We start from the raw sequence: 18,304 nt of genomic DNA, 5'->3' as shown, positions 1-18,304 counted from the left end.
TGGGGGTCCCCCCAGACACCGGGTGGGAGCCGGAAGGGAAAAGAGGCCTTACACTCCAGCACGAGGCCCGAGCACAGACGCCAGCCCAGGTACAGGCCGGGGGTGGCGGGTGGTCACCGGAGGAAGCGGAGGGCTCCTGAGGGGGGCAGGAGTACACTACCTGGCTGTGGGCAGGAGAGGCAGCCTCAGGGTCCAGCTACCAGCAGCAAGCAAAGAAGAGAGAGAGAAGAAGAGGGGTGAACACAAGCAGATTGGCACGTCCCCTTCAGCAAGCACCCTGGGCCAAGTGGAGGTGAGAGAGACTCAGCACCGGGAGGTGGGGGGACCTGGGGGGAGGCAGCCTGGGCAAGTGAGCTGTACCCAGTCAAGGGGAGGCCAGACCAGGAAGGAGAGGCCCTGCTTGGTAAAAGGAAACACTTCGTACCGTAAGATCCCTCAGAGATGTTCTGATAAGTAATTCCCTGTGACAGGAGAGTGCCTCTCTGCCTCAGGCCACAGTCTGTCCTGGGCTGGCCATTCAGTCCATTCTGAACTAGCCTCCTCTTCTGTGTGCCAGGAGGGGCCACCTCACCACAGACAGGGCCTGGGCCCCCTGGGAGCCTCTGGCCTTATCTCCTGGGCACTTCCCAACCTGGCTCCCTTGTAGCCACTGGACCCCAGCACAGGCTGTCCCTGACCTCCAAACACACACCCAAGGGTGTCACTCCCCATGCCAAGGGCAGCCCTTCAGAGCTGTTACGCCTACATATTTCATCAAACAAGCCCACCAGCAGCCCTAAATCCAGGACCCCTTCCTCAAGGCCCCCACTGCACACCTGTACCAGTCACCACCCCATGGCAAGCACAGGCATCACCCCATCCAGGGTCACCCACCCACTACCCAAGAACCAAGGGACTGTCAGCAGACCCTGTGGCCAGCCTTGATCTCTCTGTCTGGTTACTTAAAGGCCTTTCTGGGGAAGAAGGGGAGTCAGCCACTCCTTCTTAGAAATGGGCAAGGAGTTAACAGGCCCCACCCAGGTCTGGAGAGCCAGGGCATCAAAAAAGGGGAGTGTCAGCTCCCTGCCTCACACCCACCAGGCCCTGGCACCAAGACATGTCCTCCAGAGCAAGAGACAGGCACCAGAGAAGGGGGCTGGATCTCCAGCCAAGAAGGGCCCCTCCCATGGGCTCCCTGGAGGAACAGGCCTCCCCGTGCTCAGACCCTTCACAGAGCCCTTCTCTCATGTTTCCAAGTGGGAAGCCCATATGAGGGCCCCCAGTCCACCAAGGAGCCACCCTTCCATTGTCAGGTGCTCCTAGACACAGACACACACAGTCTGGCGACCAGCCCCAGCAAGAGGAGGACCAGGGACTGGGGAAACCACAGGTGAGAGGTGGCATTACAGAAGCTGTGAAGATCCTCTCAAGCCGCTGGTGGGCCTCCTCTGTGGGGGTCAGCCGGACCTCGGGGGCAGCTCCTGCCTAAAGGTCAAATCACTATTAGTCCCGGCCCAGGGAATGGTGGGGACACAGCATGCCAAGCTTCTAGCTCAGGAAGCCACTGGGACCCCATGGGTAAGTAGAGTAGGGTCAGGGAGGCAAGCCAAGTGAGAAAAAAACAGGTGCCTGGGGGTTCTAGGGTTATTTCTTCCCACCACCCCAGCACAGGACGGCCTTGTTCTCCCATACATCCTCTGGCCCCTGCCCTAGGCCCAGGTGACAGGGGGCTGAACTCCAGGTCAGGGCCCATCTCAGCCCAAATCCACCCTAGTGAGAGGCCAGAGGGAGGGCAGCCGGCCCAGGAACCAGCACATGACACTCTCTGGCTCCTTGAAGGTTCTTAGGGACTAGTGGTTCACCTCACAACCCTGCCTGTTGGGCCAAAATGCCTCTGCCAGCTCTTGTGTGCCAGGAGGTCACCTCCCTGATTCAGAGTGAGCTAGGAGGGTAGGGGAAGCCACCACCTGCTCCTCTCTGAGTTCTAAAAGCTCAGGAAGAATGGAATGGGGAGCAAGGAGGGTTCTGGGGCCTGAGGAATCCTAGGAGGTAGCAGTCAGAGAGGGCCTCTAGGGCCTGGGAGACAGGACAGGCCTTAAGGTGGTACCTGCCCCCCATCCCCCTGACTGTCCCCTTCCAGCCAGAAGTAGCATGCAAGAGCACAGAGAAGCAGTGGTGAAACCTGACGCATCCCACCCGCCTCACACAACCCCATGAGGCCCCATGAAGGATCCACAAAAAGAGAAAGCCTGAAGAGAACAGTCCCCAACCTAAGGACCAGCCAAGCAGGCATCACCTTCCAGAGGAAAAGGGTGGACAGATCATCCTCGGCCTTCTCCTGTGCCTCTCAGCCTCCTGTCCAACCCAGAGGGCACTTTGTGGACAGGAGAGGCCCCAGATCCGAAGGGGGCCCACTGTGCCCATTTGCTACCCAGGCCCAGAGCTCCTCAAGAGTCCTGCCGCCAGAGGGGACTGCTGGGCAGGCCTAAGGAAGTAGCGATGGCAGTGATGGTACCAATAATTACTGTTATCAGCATCACTATCAATGAGACCATTTACTGGGCACCCACCAGGCCAGGGACTGGACGCGGAGCATTCATTCCCTATATCCTTTCTAATCTTCACAGCAACCCTTCAAAGCACAGAGTATCTCTTATTTGCAATTCCAAAATCCAAAAAGTCCTCCAAAACAAAAGAATTTTCTTGACTATTTTGGTGGCAAAAGCTGTTTATACTCTCTTCCTCCTGTGGCATGAACATTCCTAATTTTCCTGTGGAAATATTCATGTGTTTGGTCACAGGTTGCTGCTCATTATGTCATTTGTATGACACTCTCAAATACAAAAATTACTAATTTACAAAATACTTCTGGCCCCAAGGGCTTCAGAGGAGAGACTGTTAGACCTATGTTACCCCCATCTGACAGATGAAGGCTCAGAGATGCTAAGGTCCCACAGGAGTGAGTAGCGGGGACGGGATGCAAGCACAGGTCCCTGACCCCAGAAATTCTGTCCTTCTGCCCTCGCACTGATCTACTAAGACTCTGATCCTCAACTTGGGATCTGAGGCCTTAAGCTGACACCGTGCAGCTGGGGCCCAGGCCCCAACTCCCACGCAAAAGTGCAGAAGAGCAGCCACATGCTAGTTAACAGGCCCCCTGGGTTCCGGCGTTTGGAGAAGGAAGGCCATGCAGCGCTGCCGTCAGCACATGGCCCGGGCCCAGCTTCTCAGTCATGCAGGGCTTGCTGAAGAGCCTTGGTGAAGCCAGCTGCCAGGCGGCCAGCCCTCAGGAGAGGGCAGTGAAGGGAACGGGAGGTTAGTGACACACTCAGATACCTCCTGCTGCACATCAGGGACTGGTGACTTGTTCTGCCGCAATCCTGTGAGGTTCAACTTTGGGCCAGCAGAGCCTGGGTCCGCGAGCTTTTCCGGTGGGGCTGGGGGACACTGCTTTCCTGGGGTTTCAGGCCTGGCTGGGGAGCCTGGCTTCTCTGAGGAGTCCACTGTCTCCGGGGAGACTGGTTTCCCCGAGGAACCTGGCTCCTGGCTGGAAGGCTTCTCCCCCTTTCCGGGAGACTGCCTGCCACGTGGCTTGTGGTCCTTGCCCCTGCCCCGGGACATCAGGCTCCGCAGGCCCACGGAGAGCTCATCCTTGGCTGCCTCCTTCTTCACTTCAGGCTTAGGTGGGGCAGGGGGAGCAGGAGGGGGCGGTGGCTTGGGACCAGGACCTGCCTTCTCGCCCCTCTTGCCTCGAGCCGGGTGTTCAGGGGACCTGACCCCTCTGCCTGGAGGCTCCTTGGCACTTCCAGGCTCCTCGCCAGGCAGCACCTTGCTCACCACCTTCCTCACTGCATTCGCCACCCTCTTCCGGGACAGGCCCTGGGCCTCCTCGCTTGGGCCTTCTGCCGAAGCAGCCCCTGGGCCATTCATGGCGAGTGTGGACGCAGGGCTCTTGGCCCTCTGAGGAGTCTCTGAGGGGCTGGTGGGAGGCTGAGGACTCCTAGATGGGCCACTGCCGTCCTTTGAGCTGCCCTCTAGCTACAGTTACACAAACACAGGGAGACATTAGCATCAGCCGCTGTGGCCCTGCCCACCCCACACAGAGGTGCACACTCATGCTCAGCCCTGGAACAGACCTTGCATTCATCCATCAAACAACACAGCTCCAAGAGGCTACCCAGGAAGCCCTCATTCCATCTTTCAAATAGGACAACTGCATCTGAGAGTTTGGCTTCTCTTTCCCACAAAGCACGGGCAGGTACTGCTGTCACCTGCTGTCTACCTCCAGGCTTAGCACAGAGCTGGGAGAGGCCAGCACAGAGAGCCCTGATGCCCACGAGGTGCCCCAGGGTTACTGGCTATGTCAGGACAGCAACCAAGCCAGGATCCAGGCAAGCCCCCTCCCTCACGGCCCAAACACAGCAGAGACAGAGCAGGGAGAGGTCAGACACGAATCCGTACCATCAACCTTAGGCCTAACTCTGGGGCTTTCTGCCTTTGTGGTCCCTGATTCTTCTATCACCTGGTTTTCTGGGCAGTCAGACCCAGAGCCTGCCCATCCCAATGAAAACAATAGCCAGGAAGTAATTCTTGGCCCCGAAACATGCCAAGTCTCCTGCCTCCTCACTCTTCTGGTCTGTGGCCACTATCTACCCCTCACTCACACTTTCAAGAGCTGCAGAAACCCAGTGCTGGCCCAGGGAGCCTCCACTTCAGCCTGCTTTCTGCCAGCTTCCTTGCAGTTTTCCTCATGCAAGCCTCTCAAGGGCTGGAGACCTCTTAGTTCCCAGAGTGTGCACATGAAACAATGGGAGGAAGAGGTGGCAGCTGCAGAACTTGAAGGGTTAAGCACTCAAGTGACCGCAGCACCACTCTACCTAGAGCTGGAGCCCTGGCTCCGTCCCCAGGCACCCAGGAGCCCACTACAGATGCTGGCACACTGGGCCTGGTGGGAACTGCTTGTAGTCCTAAGAGACCGCCACCGGCAGGCCAGGCTAGCTAACGGCAGGGCAGTTTCCTGCAAAGCCAGCCACATTATCTAGGGGAGCAAGATCAACCTGGGGGCTCCTTGCTTGTCAGGCAATGCCCTGCCACTAATGAGTTGTGCTTGAGTTCTCAGTCTCCAAAACAATGACCTTGGTTCTGGGGTGTACCTGGGTACTGGGCTCTGCAAGGGGCTGGCTGCCATCTCTGCTGAAATGCAGGAAGATGCTTACAGAGTGGACTGACCTCCAGCTGCCGTGTGGAGAGGTTGCCCCACATCCCGAGCAGAGATAAGCCAAATGACCTCAGCTCAGGCCTCAGCTGTGGGGTGTCCCTGCTACAGGAGTGGGGAGGGGAGGGCTTGAAGGTGCCTCTTCCTCAGCATCTAGGACTAAGAGTGTTCCATGGCACGTTAGGGCCCTGCAGAGCCTGTGTGGCCCCAGCTGTTGGGTCCCACTCCCTTCCCCTCGCTCTTCTGGCTTTCCTCCCATGCCCTCTAGTCAAAGCTGATGGTGACGATGACAATGATGATAATGACAGTAAATGCTAACACTTATACGGTACTCATTATGTGCCAGGCAGTCTCCTAAACAATTTACATGTAATTTTGCCCTCAAATCCAGCATATTCCAAGACCCCTCTCTCACAAATCTCAACCATATCCCCTTGAAATCACCCTGGGCTGGCAGGACTGCTTACAGATCAGGTGGAAGCCATAACACCTGGCTAATCAAATCCCCATCCAAGGAAGTCAGGGAGCCGGGACAGGCACCATCTGGGGTAATGAAGTATGGATATGTTTTGTGACCCAGCTCTGTTCCAAAGTCCTGGGCACTCCTGCCCCCTTTGTGGAACTACACATCTCTAGACCTGGCTATTATGGAACTGACTCTTCTCTCATGCCTTAAAAGTGTCCAACTTTATTCAGGGTCTCAATCCCAAGGCAGAATGACTTCGTGGGGGTGGTAGCACTGCGTAGCTGGAGCTTGCCTCCAGGTCACTGGCACCGAGCAGCTGACAGGGTCTTGGGAAGAGACAGCAGCAGCTGCAGTAAAGTCCCTCCCTGCCCTTGCCTTGTGCCACTCAGAGCAGGATGAAGAGTCTCAACAGCTGAGCTCTCATTTGGCGCTCCATGACCTAAAAGTTTGCCCACCTAAGCCTCTCCAGCCCCAAAGAGCTCAGGAAACCAGAACTAAAGGTAGGAACTAAAGACAGGGGTTAGGGAGAGGTCCCCAGCATGCCTTGGTGTTGCCATCTCGTTCACACACCCCAGGCTGGCATCACACCGGCTGCCCTTTCTGTCACTTTACTAGCTTTCCCTCCAGCCACCCCGAATGGGAAGGGGCACCCTGCCAGCTCTGTGGAACTGCCTCCCGGATAGGCTCGGGCTGGCGGACACAACCCACCCATACACATACTCACACACACACACTCAGAGAAGCACTTACAGCCCCTTCCTCCTTGGCAGGAGGGCCAGGCTTTGGCAGAGTTTTGTCCTCCTCTTTGACCTGAGGGAGCAGACAAAGAAGTCACTGGTAGGTCAGAGGTTAGGGTGGGGTGACCCTGCAATAAAAGCATGGAAGGAAAACATCCAAGGAGTCCTGGGGATAAAGACGTGGGCAACAGATCTCCTATCCTGGGGTCAAAGTTGTCCAGCAGCAACTTCAAGGATGAGGAGTCTCTGTGGCGGAGGGGGGAGCTAAAGCCAAGCACTCTTGCCCTCAGTTACCAGCCACATGGCCCCCTTGGGCTGTCTAAAGAGGTCCCCCCATAAGAGCAATATTATGGCCATGATTCCAGGGTGAAAGATCCGGCTAATTCAACTCAGGCTAAACTACAAGAGCCATTCCCAGCTCAGACAGGACATGGTCTGAAGCCCCTGACCTGGGACAGAGCGGGAAGGGATGACCCCAGTGTGGGGGCCTGCTGAGCCCCCAGAGCTCAGTGTAGGGGGAATGGCTGACTGGCCCCTATCAGGCTGGCTTAGGCTTGCTTCTGGGTCTGTATGATTTCCCCCAGCACAAAGCCTGAGTGTCTTCCCAACCAGGCAGCCGAATTCTGGCTGGTGGCAGGAAGTGGCACAGAGGCAGGGATTCAGGAAGCCAGATACCTCCCCAACCCCAGACCCACAAAATTCTGCCAATCATGCAGCCTAGGAAGGCAACCCCAAGGTTTGGGGTTGGGTGTGGAGGAAGGAAAGACACTTGGGCTCTGGGGTTAGTGCTCAGCCCGGGAGCTGGCTGGCCCGAGGCAGAGGCGGGGAGCAGAGTTGGGGGCAAACGGCAGATACAGCAATGTATCTGGGAAAAGGACAGACAATGTGGCTGCTCTGATGGTTCTTTCAGTTCAGAGACTGGCTCAGAAGAGACGCAGAGGGCCAGGCCTCAAGTCTGGGAGAGCCTCTCCCCCTCCCCTTCACTGGCCTCTCTCCCTCCCAAAGCTCAGGCAGTCTCAGTGGGTTTCATTTCTCTTCTTCCTCCAGCCACTTAGGACTACAGGAAAAAAACAGGTCTGCTACCAGCCCTACCTTATCCTCAGCATGACTCTTCCCCAGCACAGTTGGGGAAGGAGCATGAGAAGGAGTTCTTGATTCCTACTGGAAAAGATCCTTAGAAACTCATCCAGAATCATTTTAATTATCCACCTGGGGGGACTGTCCATTTGTAACCAGGGTTCACGGCTAATTTTGAGCTCTAATTAGCGGTGCCCAGGGCACTGACCAGCATGATGGCTGCTGCAGTTTTAAAGCTAATAGCCCATAGAGCTATTTTCAATGGGCTCAAGCTTTTCAACGTTAGTTCACACTGCCACAGTCAGAGGGAAAATGGCAATTATTCATCAGCATGGACTCTGCTACTTTAGAAATTGGGACTGGAGCAGAGAAAAGGAAGGGGGAGCTGGTGGAGAGGAAAAGAAGAGGAGTGGGAGAGCCAAGTCTGCGCCTGCTGCCCCCACAAATGCCCATCACTCACCCCCATCACACTGTGCATCAGCTCCCCGGCACACAGGTTAGAGGGACGGCAAGTGTCCACACACCACCCAGACACACTCGTTACTGCACACAGTGCTGTTAGCGCGGGCTCAGGGATGACCCAGATTCCAAGTTCACTCTGTGTCCTTCACCAGCTTCTAAGCTGCCCTCCTTCCAGTGGCTCGAGCTTGGGACTCCCAAGGGTCTTACCCAAGTGGTGAGACATTGGGGGAAACACTGGCTGCCCCTGAAATGTCTGGGACACTAGGCCCAGCTCTGAGCTCAGCTCTGGATTTAGCCTGAGGCTGACTCACCCCCACCCAAAGGATTCTGTCTGCTGTAGGTCACTGCCCAGCTGGGGACTGTGCACAGCACAAAGGCACGCCCAGGTCTGCCGCCAGAATCACCCTCTGGACCCAGTCAGCCATCTGGCCTGTCTTCCCACTCTTGGCTCTTCTCCTTCTACCCATCACAGCCCTCAGACTTGGGGAGACCCAGTTCCAAGCCCTCAGAGCCAAAGCCATTCCTGGTGGCCCCTTTACAGCAGCTCCCATTCCCGGGCGTGAGTCAGAGCAGCAGCAGGGTGGGAAGGGTGCAGAGGGGTTAACTTGGAGGAGCACCAGAGGGACAAAAGGCAGCTCAGCTTACCAGAGGTGGAGCTCAGGGGAGGAGCATGACTCAGCGCAGGAGCCCATCCAGACACAAGGGTGAGTTCACGGACCCCCTGGTCATTCTCCCCAACCCCCAAAGACACACACCTGCCCCCAATCCAACGCTAAGCTTCCAAAGCTTGCTCTCTCATAAGCCAGTCTCCTGCCTGCACACACCATGCCAAGCATATAGGAAAAGCATAAAGATTTTAAAATACAACTTTCCTTTTGCTCCCAGAAGGCGAACCTTGATGAAAAGGCCATGGTGCCGGAAATGGCCCACACCCTGGGTCAGAGAAGAAATGAAGGGGCAGGGTCTCTCAGGGACTCGGAGTCTTCCTAAAGGCCAGGACCTGCCGGGACAAACACTGTGGGCAACAGAGGAAAGGAGAGATAGAGTAGAGAGGGAATGAATACAGAGCTCAAAAGTTAAGGAGAAGGAGTAAGGAATAAAATACTAGAGGAGAGGAAAGGCAAGGTGGGGTACAGAACGCAGACCTTCCTGCCTTTGGAAGCTGTGTGCCCTTGAATAAGCCACTTCACCTCTCTGGGCCTCTCTGTGGAATTAGAGGATGGACTAGTCCAGATAACAAACAGCTAAAGTCTTTTCCAGGTCTGGCATCCTAGGAGTCTGGGTAGGGACAGCCACACAAGCCCTTAATTCACTGAACCAAAGTGGGCCCAGAGAGGGGATTAAGGAAGCTGCTGTAGGACTCCGGTGGCTGTGCCTTTTACCTGCAACTCACCAGCACCTGCAAGGGGCAAGAGGCCTGGAGAACTGCACGGTCACCCCATCCAGGGATTAGAAACCAGAGCTGGTCCTCTTGAAACTCAAGAGGCAGAATCTGCCTCAGCCCAGAGTCAGCCCAGGGAGAGGCTTCATCTCAAGAATCCATTCAAGTCAGTGGAGTTTAAGAACTGGTTCATTCTTACTAATTCTTTTATTTTTGGGGGGAGGGGCAGTGGGTATGTAGTAATTAGGTATAGGGATTTATTTTTAGTGGAGGTACTAGGGATTGAACCCGGGACCTCATGCATGCTACGTATGTGCTCTACCACTGAGCTTCCCCTTCCCCTTAGAACTGGCTCATTCTTATTATTACTTATCACGAATTGATAGCAAAAAACAAAAACAAAAACAAAAACAAAAAAAACACACACAGAAGTTTTATTTTCAATGAATTATTTTTAACTTGTTTTGTTGACTTCTTTATGCTATTATCCAGTTCACATGATAGACTTTAAGTCTGTTTGTTTGTTTAATTAACTCATTCATTCTTTGATGTCCTGCTCCAGTTTTCCTCTGTGTCCAGGGAGAGGCCCACCTACCCGAGGCTGCAGGGACACCAGGACACTCACACCAGCCCATTCCTCTGCACAGCTGTTCCTGATGAGCGTCACTCTGGACACAAATGTGGGTTTCTCCCTGCAGGAAGGTCTCTCTGTGGCTTCTGTGCAGAACTGTCTGGATCTGTTGCCTCTCTTCCTTATTACTGGGTTTTAACTAAGATTTGCTCAGGCTCAAGAATAACCTATCTTTATCCAACATGGCGAGGAACACAGGTCCCAAAGATGGTGCAATATCTTCGCTACAATCACCCCGGGGGCTGAGAACTACAGGTCTGTGGAGCAAGGGTGCTTGGGAGCCAAAGCCTCTGTCCCCTGCCCTGTTCTCTCTCTGGAGAGTTCAGACACTTCCAACAATAGTAAGTACTGAATATGGAACACCTAGAATGAGATGTACCCTGTAAAGTTGTTTAACATATATATTTTTTTACTTTTTAAAAAACTATTTTTCAAACACTTTTTATTGAATTATAATCATTTTACAATGCTCTGTCAAATTCCAGTGTAGAGCACAATTTTTCAGTTATACACGAACACATATATATTCATTGTCACATTTTTTTCTCTGTGAGCTACCAGAAGATCTTGTATATATTTCCCTGTGCTATACAGTATAATCTTGTTTATCTATTCTACATTTTGAAATCCCAGTCTGTCCCTCCCCACCCACCCCTAACATATATTTTTGAATATAAATCTTACAACAGCCTCATGACATGGGAATTATTATTATTCCCATTTTACTGATGAGGAAAAAAACTCAGAAAGAGATTAAGTCACAAAGCTGGTAAGTGCTTCAGAGCTGGGATTTGAACCCAAGTGGCTCTGACTGCAAAGCCGGTGCTGCTCCGTTGGAGGCCCACCATTTCTGCTGTGTTAGGTCAGAGGGGCCGAGGCATCCTTAGCAGTCAGCTCTGGTTAAGTTCCTCAACAGTGAAGGGGTCAGGAGGCCTGGCTCGAGCCAGAGCACAGATTGATAGTGTGGAGTTTACTAGTGTTCAGCGTGCCCAAATGGAGTTTCTAAACTTGCAAAGGGGAGAGCTCACCATGACCCCACCACTCCCTGAGGCTCTGACCACCTCCTCCCTCCCTGGCACTTCTGGCCTTTTCTCTTCATGGAGGGGAAGAGAAACCAATGCTCACTGGATTCTCACTGGGAGTCAGGCACAGTGGTAGGTACGTCACACTGTGTCCTCATCAAATCCTCACAACAACCCACTTACTAGGTAAAGAAATTGAGAAGGCGAGTATCTTGCTGAGGGTCCCCCAGCTGGTAAGTGGCAGCACTGGGATTCACAACCAGGGTGGATCTTGGGCAGCTGTCTGTGTGTCTATGACATTCCCTGGATTGTGATTTCCTCGCTGCCAGGACTCTGTTTTACTCATCATACTGCGGGCACTTAGTAAATGCTTGCTGCCTGGAGGAGCTGCAAAGGGGGTTCTCTGCACAAACCTCTTACTCCCAGCTAGACTCTTCCACCAGCTGTAAATTATGGAGAGTAAGATTTGTCCATCCTGATTCCCAGGGATGTGGGAAAAACAAGGGAGGTCGAATCTCTAAACTTAGCAACAGTAAGTAGATATAAACCCAATTGCCATGGGGATGAGGGGGAGGGCAGGACACTCTGAAATTGCTTAGTAGCTCTTTGTGGAACAACAATAGCCATAAAATACATCATCCTCTGGCCCGGCTGTCCCACCTGCAGGAATGTATAAGCAATGAGCTGACTTAAAGAAAGGAAGAGAATACCCTCACAGACCCATGCAAAGACTTAAAGATGCACTCTATATAATAAACCTAAATTGGAAACAATGAACTCCCAAGAATTAGGGAGGGGGTAAGTAAACTATGTTACTTCACTACAATACACTGTTATGTTGCTATTTAAACTAATAAATATGTGGACAATGTAACCAACCATATGGAAAACTCCTCCTAAAATAACATCAATCAAAAAAACCCAATCTGGTAGTGATGTTCTAAAAGCTGGTGCACTGAGTTAGTAAATACTGAACCATTGCTTCTAGGGGAAATATGTATATATTTCTCACATAGATTACAATCTTAATCCTAAAACAACTCATCCTGGTAAATTCTGTTTTATTTCACAAAAGTAAAAATGCTATAACTATCTCAAAAAGTTCCATTTTTTTTTTAAAGTGAAAATGAGGTTCAGAAGTGTTAAGTGACTTGCCTGAGGCCACCCCACTAGCAGGTGCCAAAGTTGGAATTCAAACCCTGTCCAACTGGCCCTAGAGCTGGAATTTCTTGCACTACATCGCATTGCCCTACTGGCTCTGTCTTCTGGTTATCTTTGTATAAGAGCTGAAACAAGAAGGCAGAGTGGAGCCTTTTGACTAACTTAACTTAAAACAAACAAACAGAACACCACCCTAGAACCTAAATAGTAAACAGTGATCATAATGATCTCATAAGTTGTGCGAATTAGGCACAATAGAGACAGTTGGTATTTATTTTACATATTTGTTACTTACTGTTTATTTCTATTATAAGGATGGCTAAATAATCAATAAAAAAGAAACAGCAGAGGAGATAATAGCTAAAGGCATTTGTTGTCAAAGAGAAAGCCAAGAACTGTGCTGAGGGGCCCATCCACACTCAGCCCCAAAGACTCCCCACTCTCCAGGGGCTGGGTCAGGCTGGGTTCCACCTTCTGCATAGCCATCAAGGACCATCAGCCCTTCAGTTTCCATCTTCTGTGCCCCTCACAGGAGGGAACAGGAGTGCACAAATGCCCCCAAGAGAATCATTCCACCCACCAGGCACCCCTCAGGCACAGAATGCCCAGCCTGGACAAATGCACTGAGGCCCAAGTGTCCATGCCAGATGTCCACCCACTGGGAGCCCCCAAGGGCAGCGGGTACCCTGAGAGAGAGTGTCTAGAGGAAGAGAAGATCCCATGGCCTGTGGCCAAGGGAACTTGGCACCTCTCCCTCTGCCAACACTCCAAGCTTCTCATTTGGAGAAGAAAGAGACATACTATCCTTCTCTCTCCCATTTGAACACAGAAGGTAGCTCCCAAGGGACCCTCTCCCTGCCAGTCCCAACCTAGCACCAACCTATCTAAGGATGGGGTGGGGAGAACAGTAGTAACAGTAATAACCGTTAGCCTTTATTGCACATGTACTAAGTACTAGGCACTGTGCTGAACACTTTCCACGCATTATCTCATTTCATCCCTACAGCAGCCCTTTGAAAAAGATACTAGTATGATTCCTACTTTACAAATGAGCAAAAGGAGGCTCAGAAATGACCTGCCCAAGGCCTCAGAGCAGCAAGAGGCCAATTAGAACTCATACCCAGGTCTATCCTCCAGCAAGAACATCAGAGGCTTATGTTAGGGGGTGGAAGCAAGCCCTGCCCCCACCTCCCTTGGTTCATCTGTGCGACTGTCCTTCCATGACATCACCTTCCAGGGCAACATCTTGGGTAGAAAGCAGGGGTTTCCAGAGATAAGCTACCCCTCCACCCATGACCAGAATAAGCTTTACACAGAGCTGCTTGGGAGGAACGGGGGCTCTGCAGGAGTGGCCTAAAGGCCAGGCTGCCAGCCAGAGGAGGAGGGGGAGAAGCTTGGCAGGGACACCTTGGCCCCTTTGGTCCAGCCTCTAGCAAGAGCCCTCCCCCAGACCAGGGCGGAACAGAAAGTAGCTGAGCAACACAGTCAGTGTCGGCCAGGCCAGCCCAGAGGAAGCAGGTACACCAGGATGCTTCCTGCTGCCGCTGCAGTTGCAGAAGGCCTGGGCTTCCTCCTCCAACGGCTGGACCTGCTAGAGGTCCCCTTCCCTGGGGATACTCCCTGCCCCTCTGCAGGGCACTCTTCCATCTGCCTGGCAGTCATCATGCATGGCCCCAAATCTGTGACCTGGTGCTAGGCTCTAGAGGCCCAGGGTGGGGCGGGGTGGGGTGGGATGGATTGTAATCTCTACCAGGAAGCACCCACTCTCACCCCGACACGTAGGCACTGATGCCAGTGGCTGGGGCGGGGCAGTCCTTGGGCACATCTCAGGCTCCTGATACACCTCCGCACCAAGCCAGCCCATACCCTCTGCCAACTGCTGACACAACTGAAAACCTTACCCTTGGTGGCCAGGAGGGGTGGCATGGGGGGAATGGAACAGACTGGGAGGCAGCTATGTCGCTCCTCATTTGCTTTTTAAAGGAACTTACTCCTCTGAAGTAATCTCTGCTAAAAAAGAGACCTACAGTCAGGGCATCCCAAGATGCCATCTGTGCCCCTTCTGAGTGTCTGATCCACAGAAATGGAGGAGGCCACACTGAGTCCACTCTCAGGGACAGTGAGAGGGGGACCCCTGACAACTCCAGGACCACCCTTCTCAAGCCCCTCACTCTTGTTCACCAGGAGGAAGAGGGGGTGGAAGACTACACTGGTGACACAAAGCAGGGACAAGACTCCAAAGGCCTGGGAAATGCTGGGGTTCTGGGCTTTGGAAAAAAATAGCATTCCAAGGAATGAAGGCCTCAAGCATTCGTGGTTTGTGGGGAAGGCGTGTCCCAGTGTGTGGGGTGGCTGATGCAGTCCTTGGACACTGAGGTTTAGAAGATGGTGCCCCCTTCAAAACTCCCAAAATCATGAGTCAGGCCCAGGAGCCTCTGCCCCTTGCCTCTGAGAGGTGGAGGCTGTGGGGCTGGATAATTCCTTCCCCACCAAGAGGCACAGAGAGGAGTCCCAAGGCAGCCTCACCCCTCCCTCCGCACCTCCTTCAGTCGCATCTAGGGAAATAACAAAAAGGCCCCTCCTTTCCTAAATGAGGAAGCAGCATGAGAAGCCTGGGACATTTCCGGGTGGGGGGTCAGAGGGACACTCACCCGCATGGCCTGGCCTGGAGCAGCCCAGAGCAAGGAGTCTCCTCTCCGATGCTGCTCCGTTAGCGGCTCAAAATAGCACTGGCAGCAGCCCCGCCCCTGTTCCCCTCCCTCTCCCCAGGCCCCTCCCATCTGGAGCTGCCCAACCCTGGCCAGAGCCAGTTGGAGACAGTGAGTGGCCTGGAGGACTGTGGGAACCAGGTATGCCGGAAGGCAGAGGGTGATCCAGCCTGCGTGGAAGAGAAGGAGAAGACTCCTAGAGTAAGATGGGGTGGGGGGCAGGCAGTGTTGGAGGGTTAGGGGCAAGGGACAGGGAGGGTGAGATTTTCTGAGTGACACACACCCAGGCTCCTGACAGCTGAGCTGATATGGCCCCTAAAAATAGCAGAGGAATTTGAGACCTGCAGCCCCCCGGCCCCACGGGCCAGGATGAAGACAAGCATATGCGTGCGCGCACACACACACGCACACACACACACGCACACATACACACACGCCATGCATGAATACTTGATCACAGCACAGTGTTCTTGAGAACACACAAATCATAGGCTCACCCCAGCCATCTAATTACCGCGGCGGAGGCCAAGACAACCACCAATGTCACATCCAGTGTAACACGTGGGGCCCACAGCACGCTGTGTCCTAACATCAGCCACACAGCCGTCCCGTAAAGTCCAGCAGGAGCAGAGATCCATACAATCGCTCAGAGGCCCACTGTGGCCGCCTCACTGTAATAAATGCACCGGGGACATGCAGGGAATCAATCGTACTCTGTGTACACGTCCTCTCCCCCACACAGCCAGTGACTGCGCAGGCACAGAGGAGGGTGGGGTAGGTGGTGCATGGTGGCTGAGCCTTGGCCCTGCAGAGGAAATCGTGGGTGTCTGGCCAATGAGCAGGGGCTGCCGGTGAAAGGCTAGTGCCCCTCATGAAGAGAAGCCCTGGCCGGGCTCTTCAGTTAGCACCACAGGATGCCCAGACCAGGCTGGCGACACCCGTAACGCTGAAACCGGAGCTGGGAGCAGTGGGAAGGAGCCAAAAGATAGATCTTCTGAATCTGTCAGAAGCTGTCAGCTCTGCAGAAAAAAAGGAAATAGTCATCGTCTCTTTCTTCCTCTCTGAGAAGAAAAAGGGTGGGGTTAGGGGAGGTGCTAGAAAGCTGAACAGAGCTCTCTACTAACCGGTGTCCACAGGGGGTCTGGAGATCCCAGGCCTGTGACCCTGGCCGGCCTTGTGAGCCCAGAGGGTCCTGTAAACACTATTACCTTCTCTGTGAAGAAGTTGAGAAGCACTGCCTGAGAGGACCAAAGCCCACCTACCACTCGCTGTGCTTCACAAGTGCTTCACACACGGCCATTAGGATGAGGGGCTCATGCTGCTGCATTCTCCGGAATGGTGTGTCTTCCCAGGGAGATGGTCCAGTCCTTCTGGGGCACATGGCATTTCACAGGTCTCTGCATCTCCTGTACTTTCTTGACATGATAGGGCCAACCTTAGCAGCATACTGAAATCCCCTGTGGGGATACTGATGCCCGGATCCCACCTCTTCCCCTCGGTTTCTGATTTAATTGGTATGGGAGGGTGGCCCGGGCTCTGGGATTTTTAAAAGCTCCTCTATGTGATTCTTAAACGCAGCCACAGCTGAAAGCCACTCTGCTGGACGGCCAGCATAAGGCCGAGTGCAGAGAAATGAGTGAGTCAGTGGATGAAAGAATGAATGACTTAACTGTGTGACCATGGGCCAGTGACTCAAACCCCTCATCTGTAAAATGAGGATGTGCTGTACTGACATACTATGCGATGGGTGAAATCTTAGTAAAAGGGCTTTGGTTCTCAAAACGTGGTCCCCAGACCAGCAGCATCAGCATCACTAGGAACTTGTCAGAAGCATAAATTCTAGGCCCTATTATCCCAGACCTACTGAATCAGAAACTCTGGATATGGGACCCAGAATCTGTGTCTTAACTTAGCCCTCCAAGTGATTCTGAGAACAATTGCTTTAAAAGAACTAGTCCCAGTGTACAGTGGTTAAGTCAGTGAGATATCCAGAGCCAGACTGCCTGGCTCAATCTTAGTGCTTCCATGCAGTAAACAACACAACTTAACTCTGTGCTTCAATTTCTTCATCTGCAAAATGGGGAAAATAACAGTGCCTACCACATAGAGTTATTGTAGGAATTAAACAAATTCGAACTTGTAAAGTTCTAAGAACAGTGTCCAGTCCATAAGTTTTCATTAAGTTTTAACAATTATTATTTATTTGTGATCATTACGGGGCAGGGAGCATCACAAGCAGAATTTCCAGGTAACTGAAGCCTACTCCCTTTAAAAGAGAAAATATTTTCTATTTTAAGTAGTTTCCTAAATTCTATTACTATTTACTATCATAAAAATAACATGTTATAGACTCTCTAGCTTTCTTAAGTAAAACACCATGAACTCATCTCAAACATCTTAAACTCTGCGCTTTCCCTCTTGAACCCACTTGTTCCCACTCCAGCCTGTACCACAGGGCACGTCGTCCCCGTGGCAATGACTCTTGACTTCCAGCCTGGCTCCTGCCCCACCAATACCGCAAATCACTCTCAAAGGGCACCAGCCCCGTCTAGGCACCACAGTCAACCTGAAGCCTCACCCTGCCCCGCCCCAAACCCCACGCTGGGAGGGCCAGGTGCTCTTCTATGTCCATATATCTGCTTCTTAGTTCTTTTGCCCCTTACCCCTGCCAGACCACCGGCTGTCACTCTGCCTGTCAGCATGCCTGTCTCTCTAGCAGTCTCACCTCCTTCTAATATGCTGTTTCTGCCAAAAGCTGGAAAACTAGATAACCAAGCCGGATAGAACAGAGTCCAGAGCAGAGCAAGAGGGATGTCAGCAAACCCGCAGGCTGCCCTGTGAGTGAAAGACCTGGGTTTTCACATGCAGACTTGGTGTCCTCTATTTTGGCTGCCTGAGGGCCTTCCAGGCCCACCTGCCATTCAGCAGTGCCCTGGAAGATGACTTCCGGGTGACCGAGTATCACTTTACCTGTACAGTCTTATTCTGACTTACTAGTAACCACGTGCCCATCCACCCCACATTTCTACTCAGATGACTAGCTCCTGTCTGTTCTGTCTCCAAGATGCTTGGTGTTACTGACAGAGACCATCTCAGAGCAGTTTCACTTCCCTTAGTGAAAAGGGCAACCTCTTCATTCAGAGGGGGAAGCAGTCCGCTCAGCTTCACATAACCACAGCCAGTCCCTCTGCTGCTCAAAGCTCAGTGCTACCTCAGGGGCTGGTCCATAGGCCTGCCCTATGGCTCTGGGGGCCACGTGGTCACTCCCACAGCCAGCAGACCACCCCCAGGCGCCTCGGCCTGTCTCCAAGGACGGCCACAACCTAGTCCCTCCCCAGAACTTCACCCTCACATTTCTCGCCCTCTCCCAGCACGCCTGGCTCTCACTCTCTCAGCCAGATCTTCCCACAGCTCCCTGACTACATCACCCCCAGAGCCTTTATTTACAAAAATCCCTCCACCAGC

The 18,304-nt window shown here is 53.0% G+C and overlaps 1 protein-coding gene across 21 annotated transcripts in view; it reads right to left on the bottom strand.

The window, feature by feature from the left end:
• The window catches only part of MYO18A (myosin XVIIIA), a 91,507-nt gene that overhangs the window by 44,958 nt on the left and 28,245 nt on the right, over positions 1-18,304 (bottom strand). For 11 of the 21 annotated variants that reach the window (XM_032457556.1, XM_032457563.1, XM_032457559.1 and 8 more), the window contains exon 3: positions 161-196. The exons of 4 other annotated variants lie outside the window; for them this stretch is intronic. In XM_032457556.1, the coding sequence (XP_032313447.1) occupies positions 161-196 (36 nt within the window). Of the gene's footprint in view, positions 1-160; positions 197-1,386; positions 1,465-3,315; positions 4,018-6,410; positions 6,471-8,808; positions 8,952-14,782; positions 14,852-18,304 lie in introns of those variants that run through there. 6 more of the 21 variants (XM_032457565.1, XM_032457578.1, XM_032457566.1 and 3 more) reach the window with 6 other exon arrangements.

This window comes from Camelus ferus, chromosome 16 (assembly GCF_009834535.1).
Source record: "Camelus ferus isolate YT-003-E chromosome 16, BCGSAC_Cfer_1.0, whole genome shotgun sequence".
NCBI classification, from domain to species: Eukaryota; Metazoa; Chordata; class Mammalia; order Artiodactyla; family Camelidae; genus Camelus; species Camelus ferus.
Note: the sequence above shows the minus strand (reverse complement) of the source record. Positions and strands in the feature narration are given on the sequence as shown.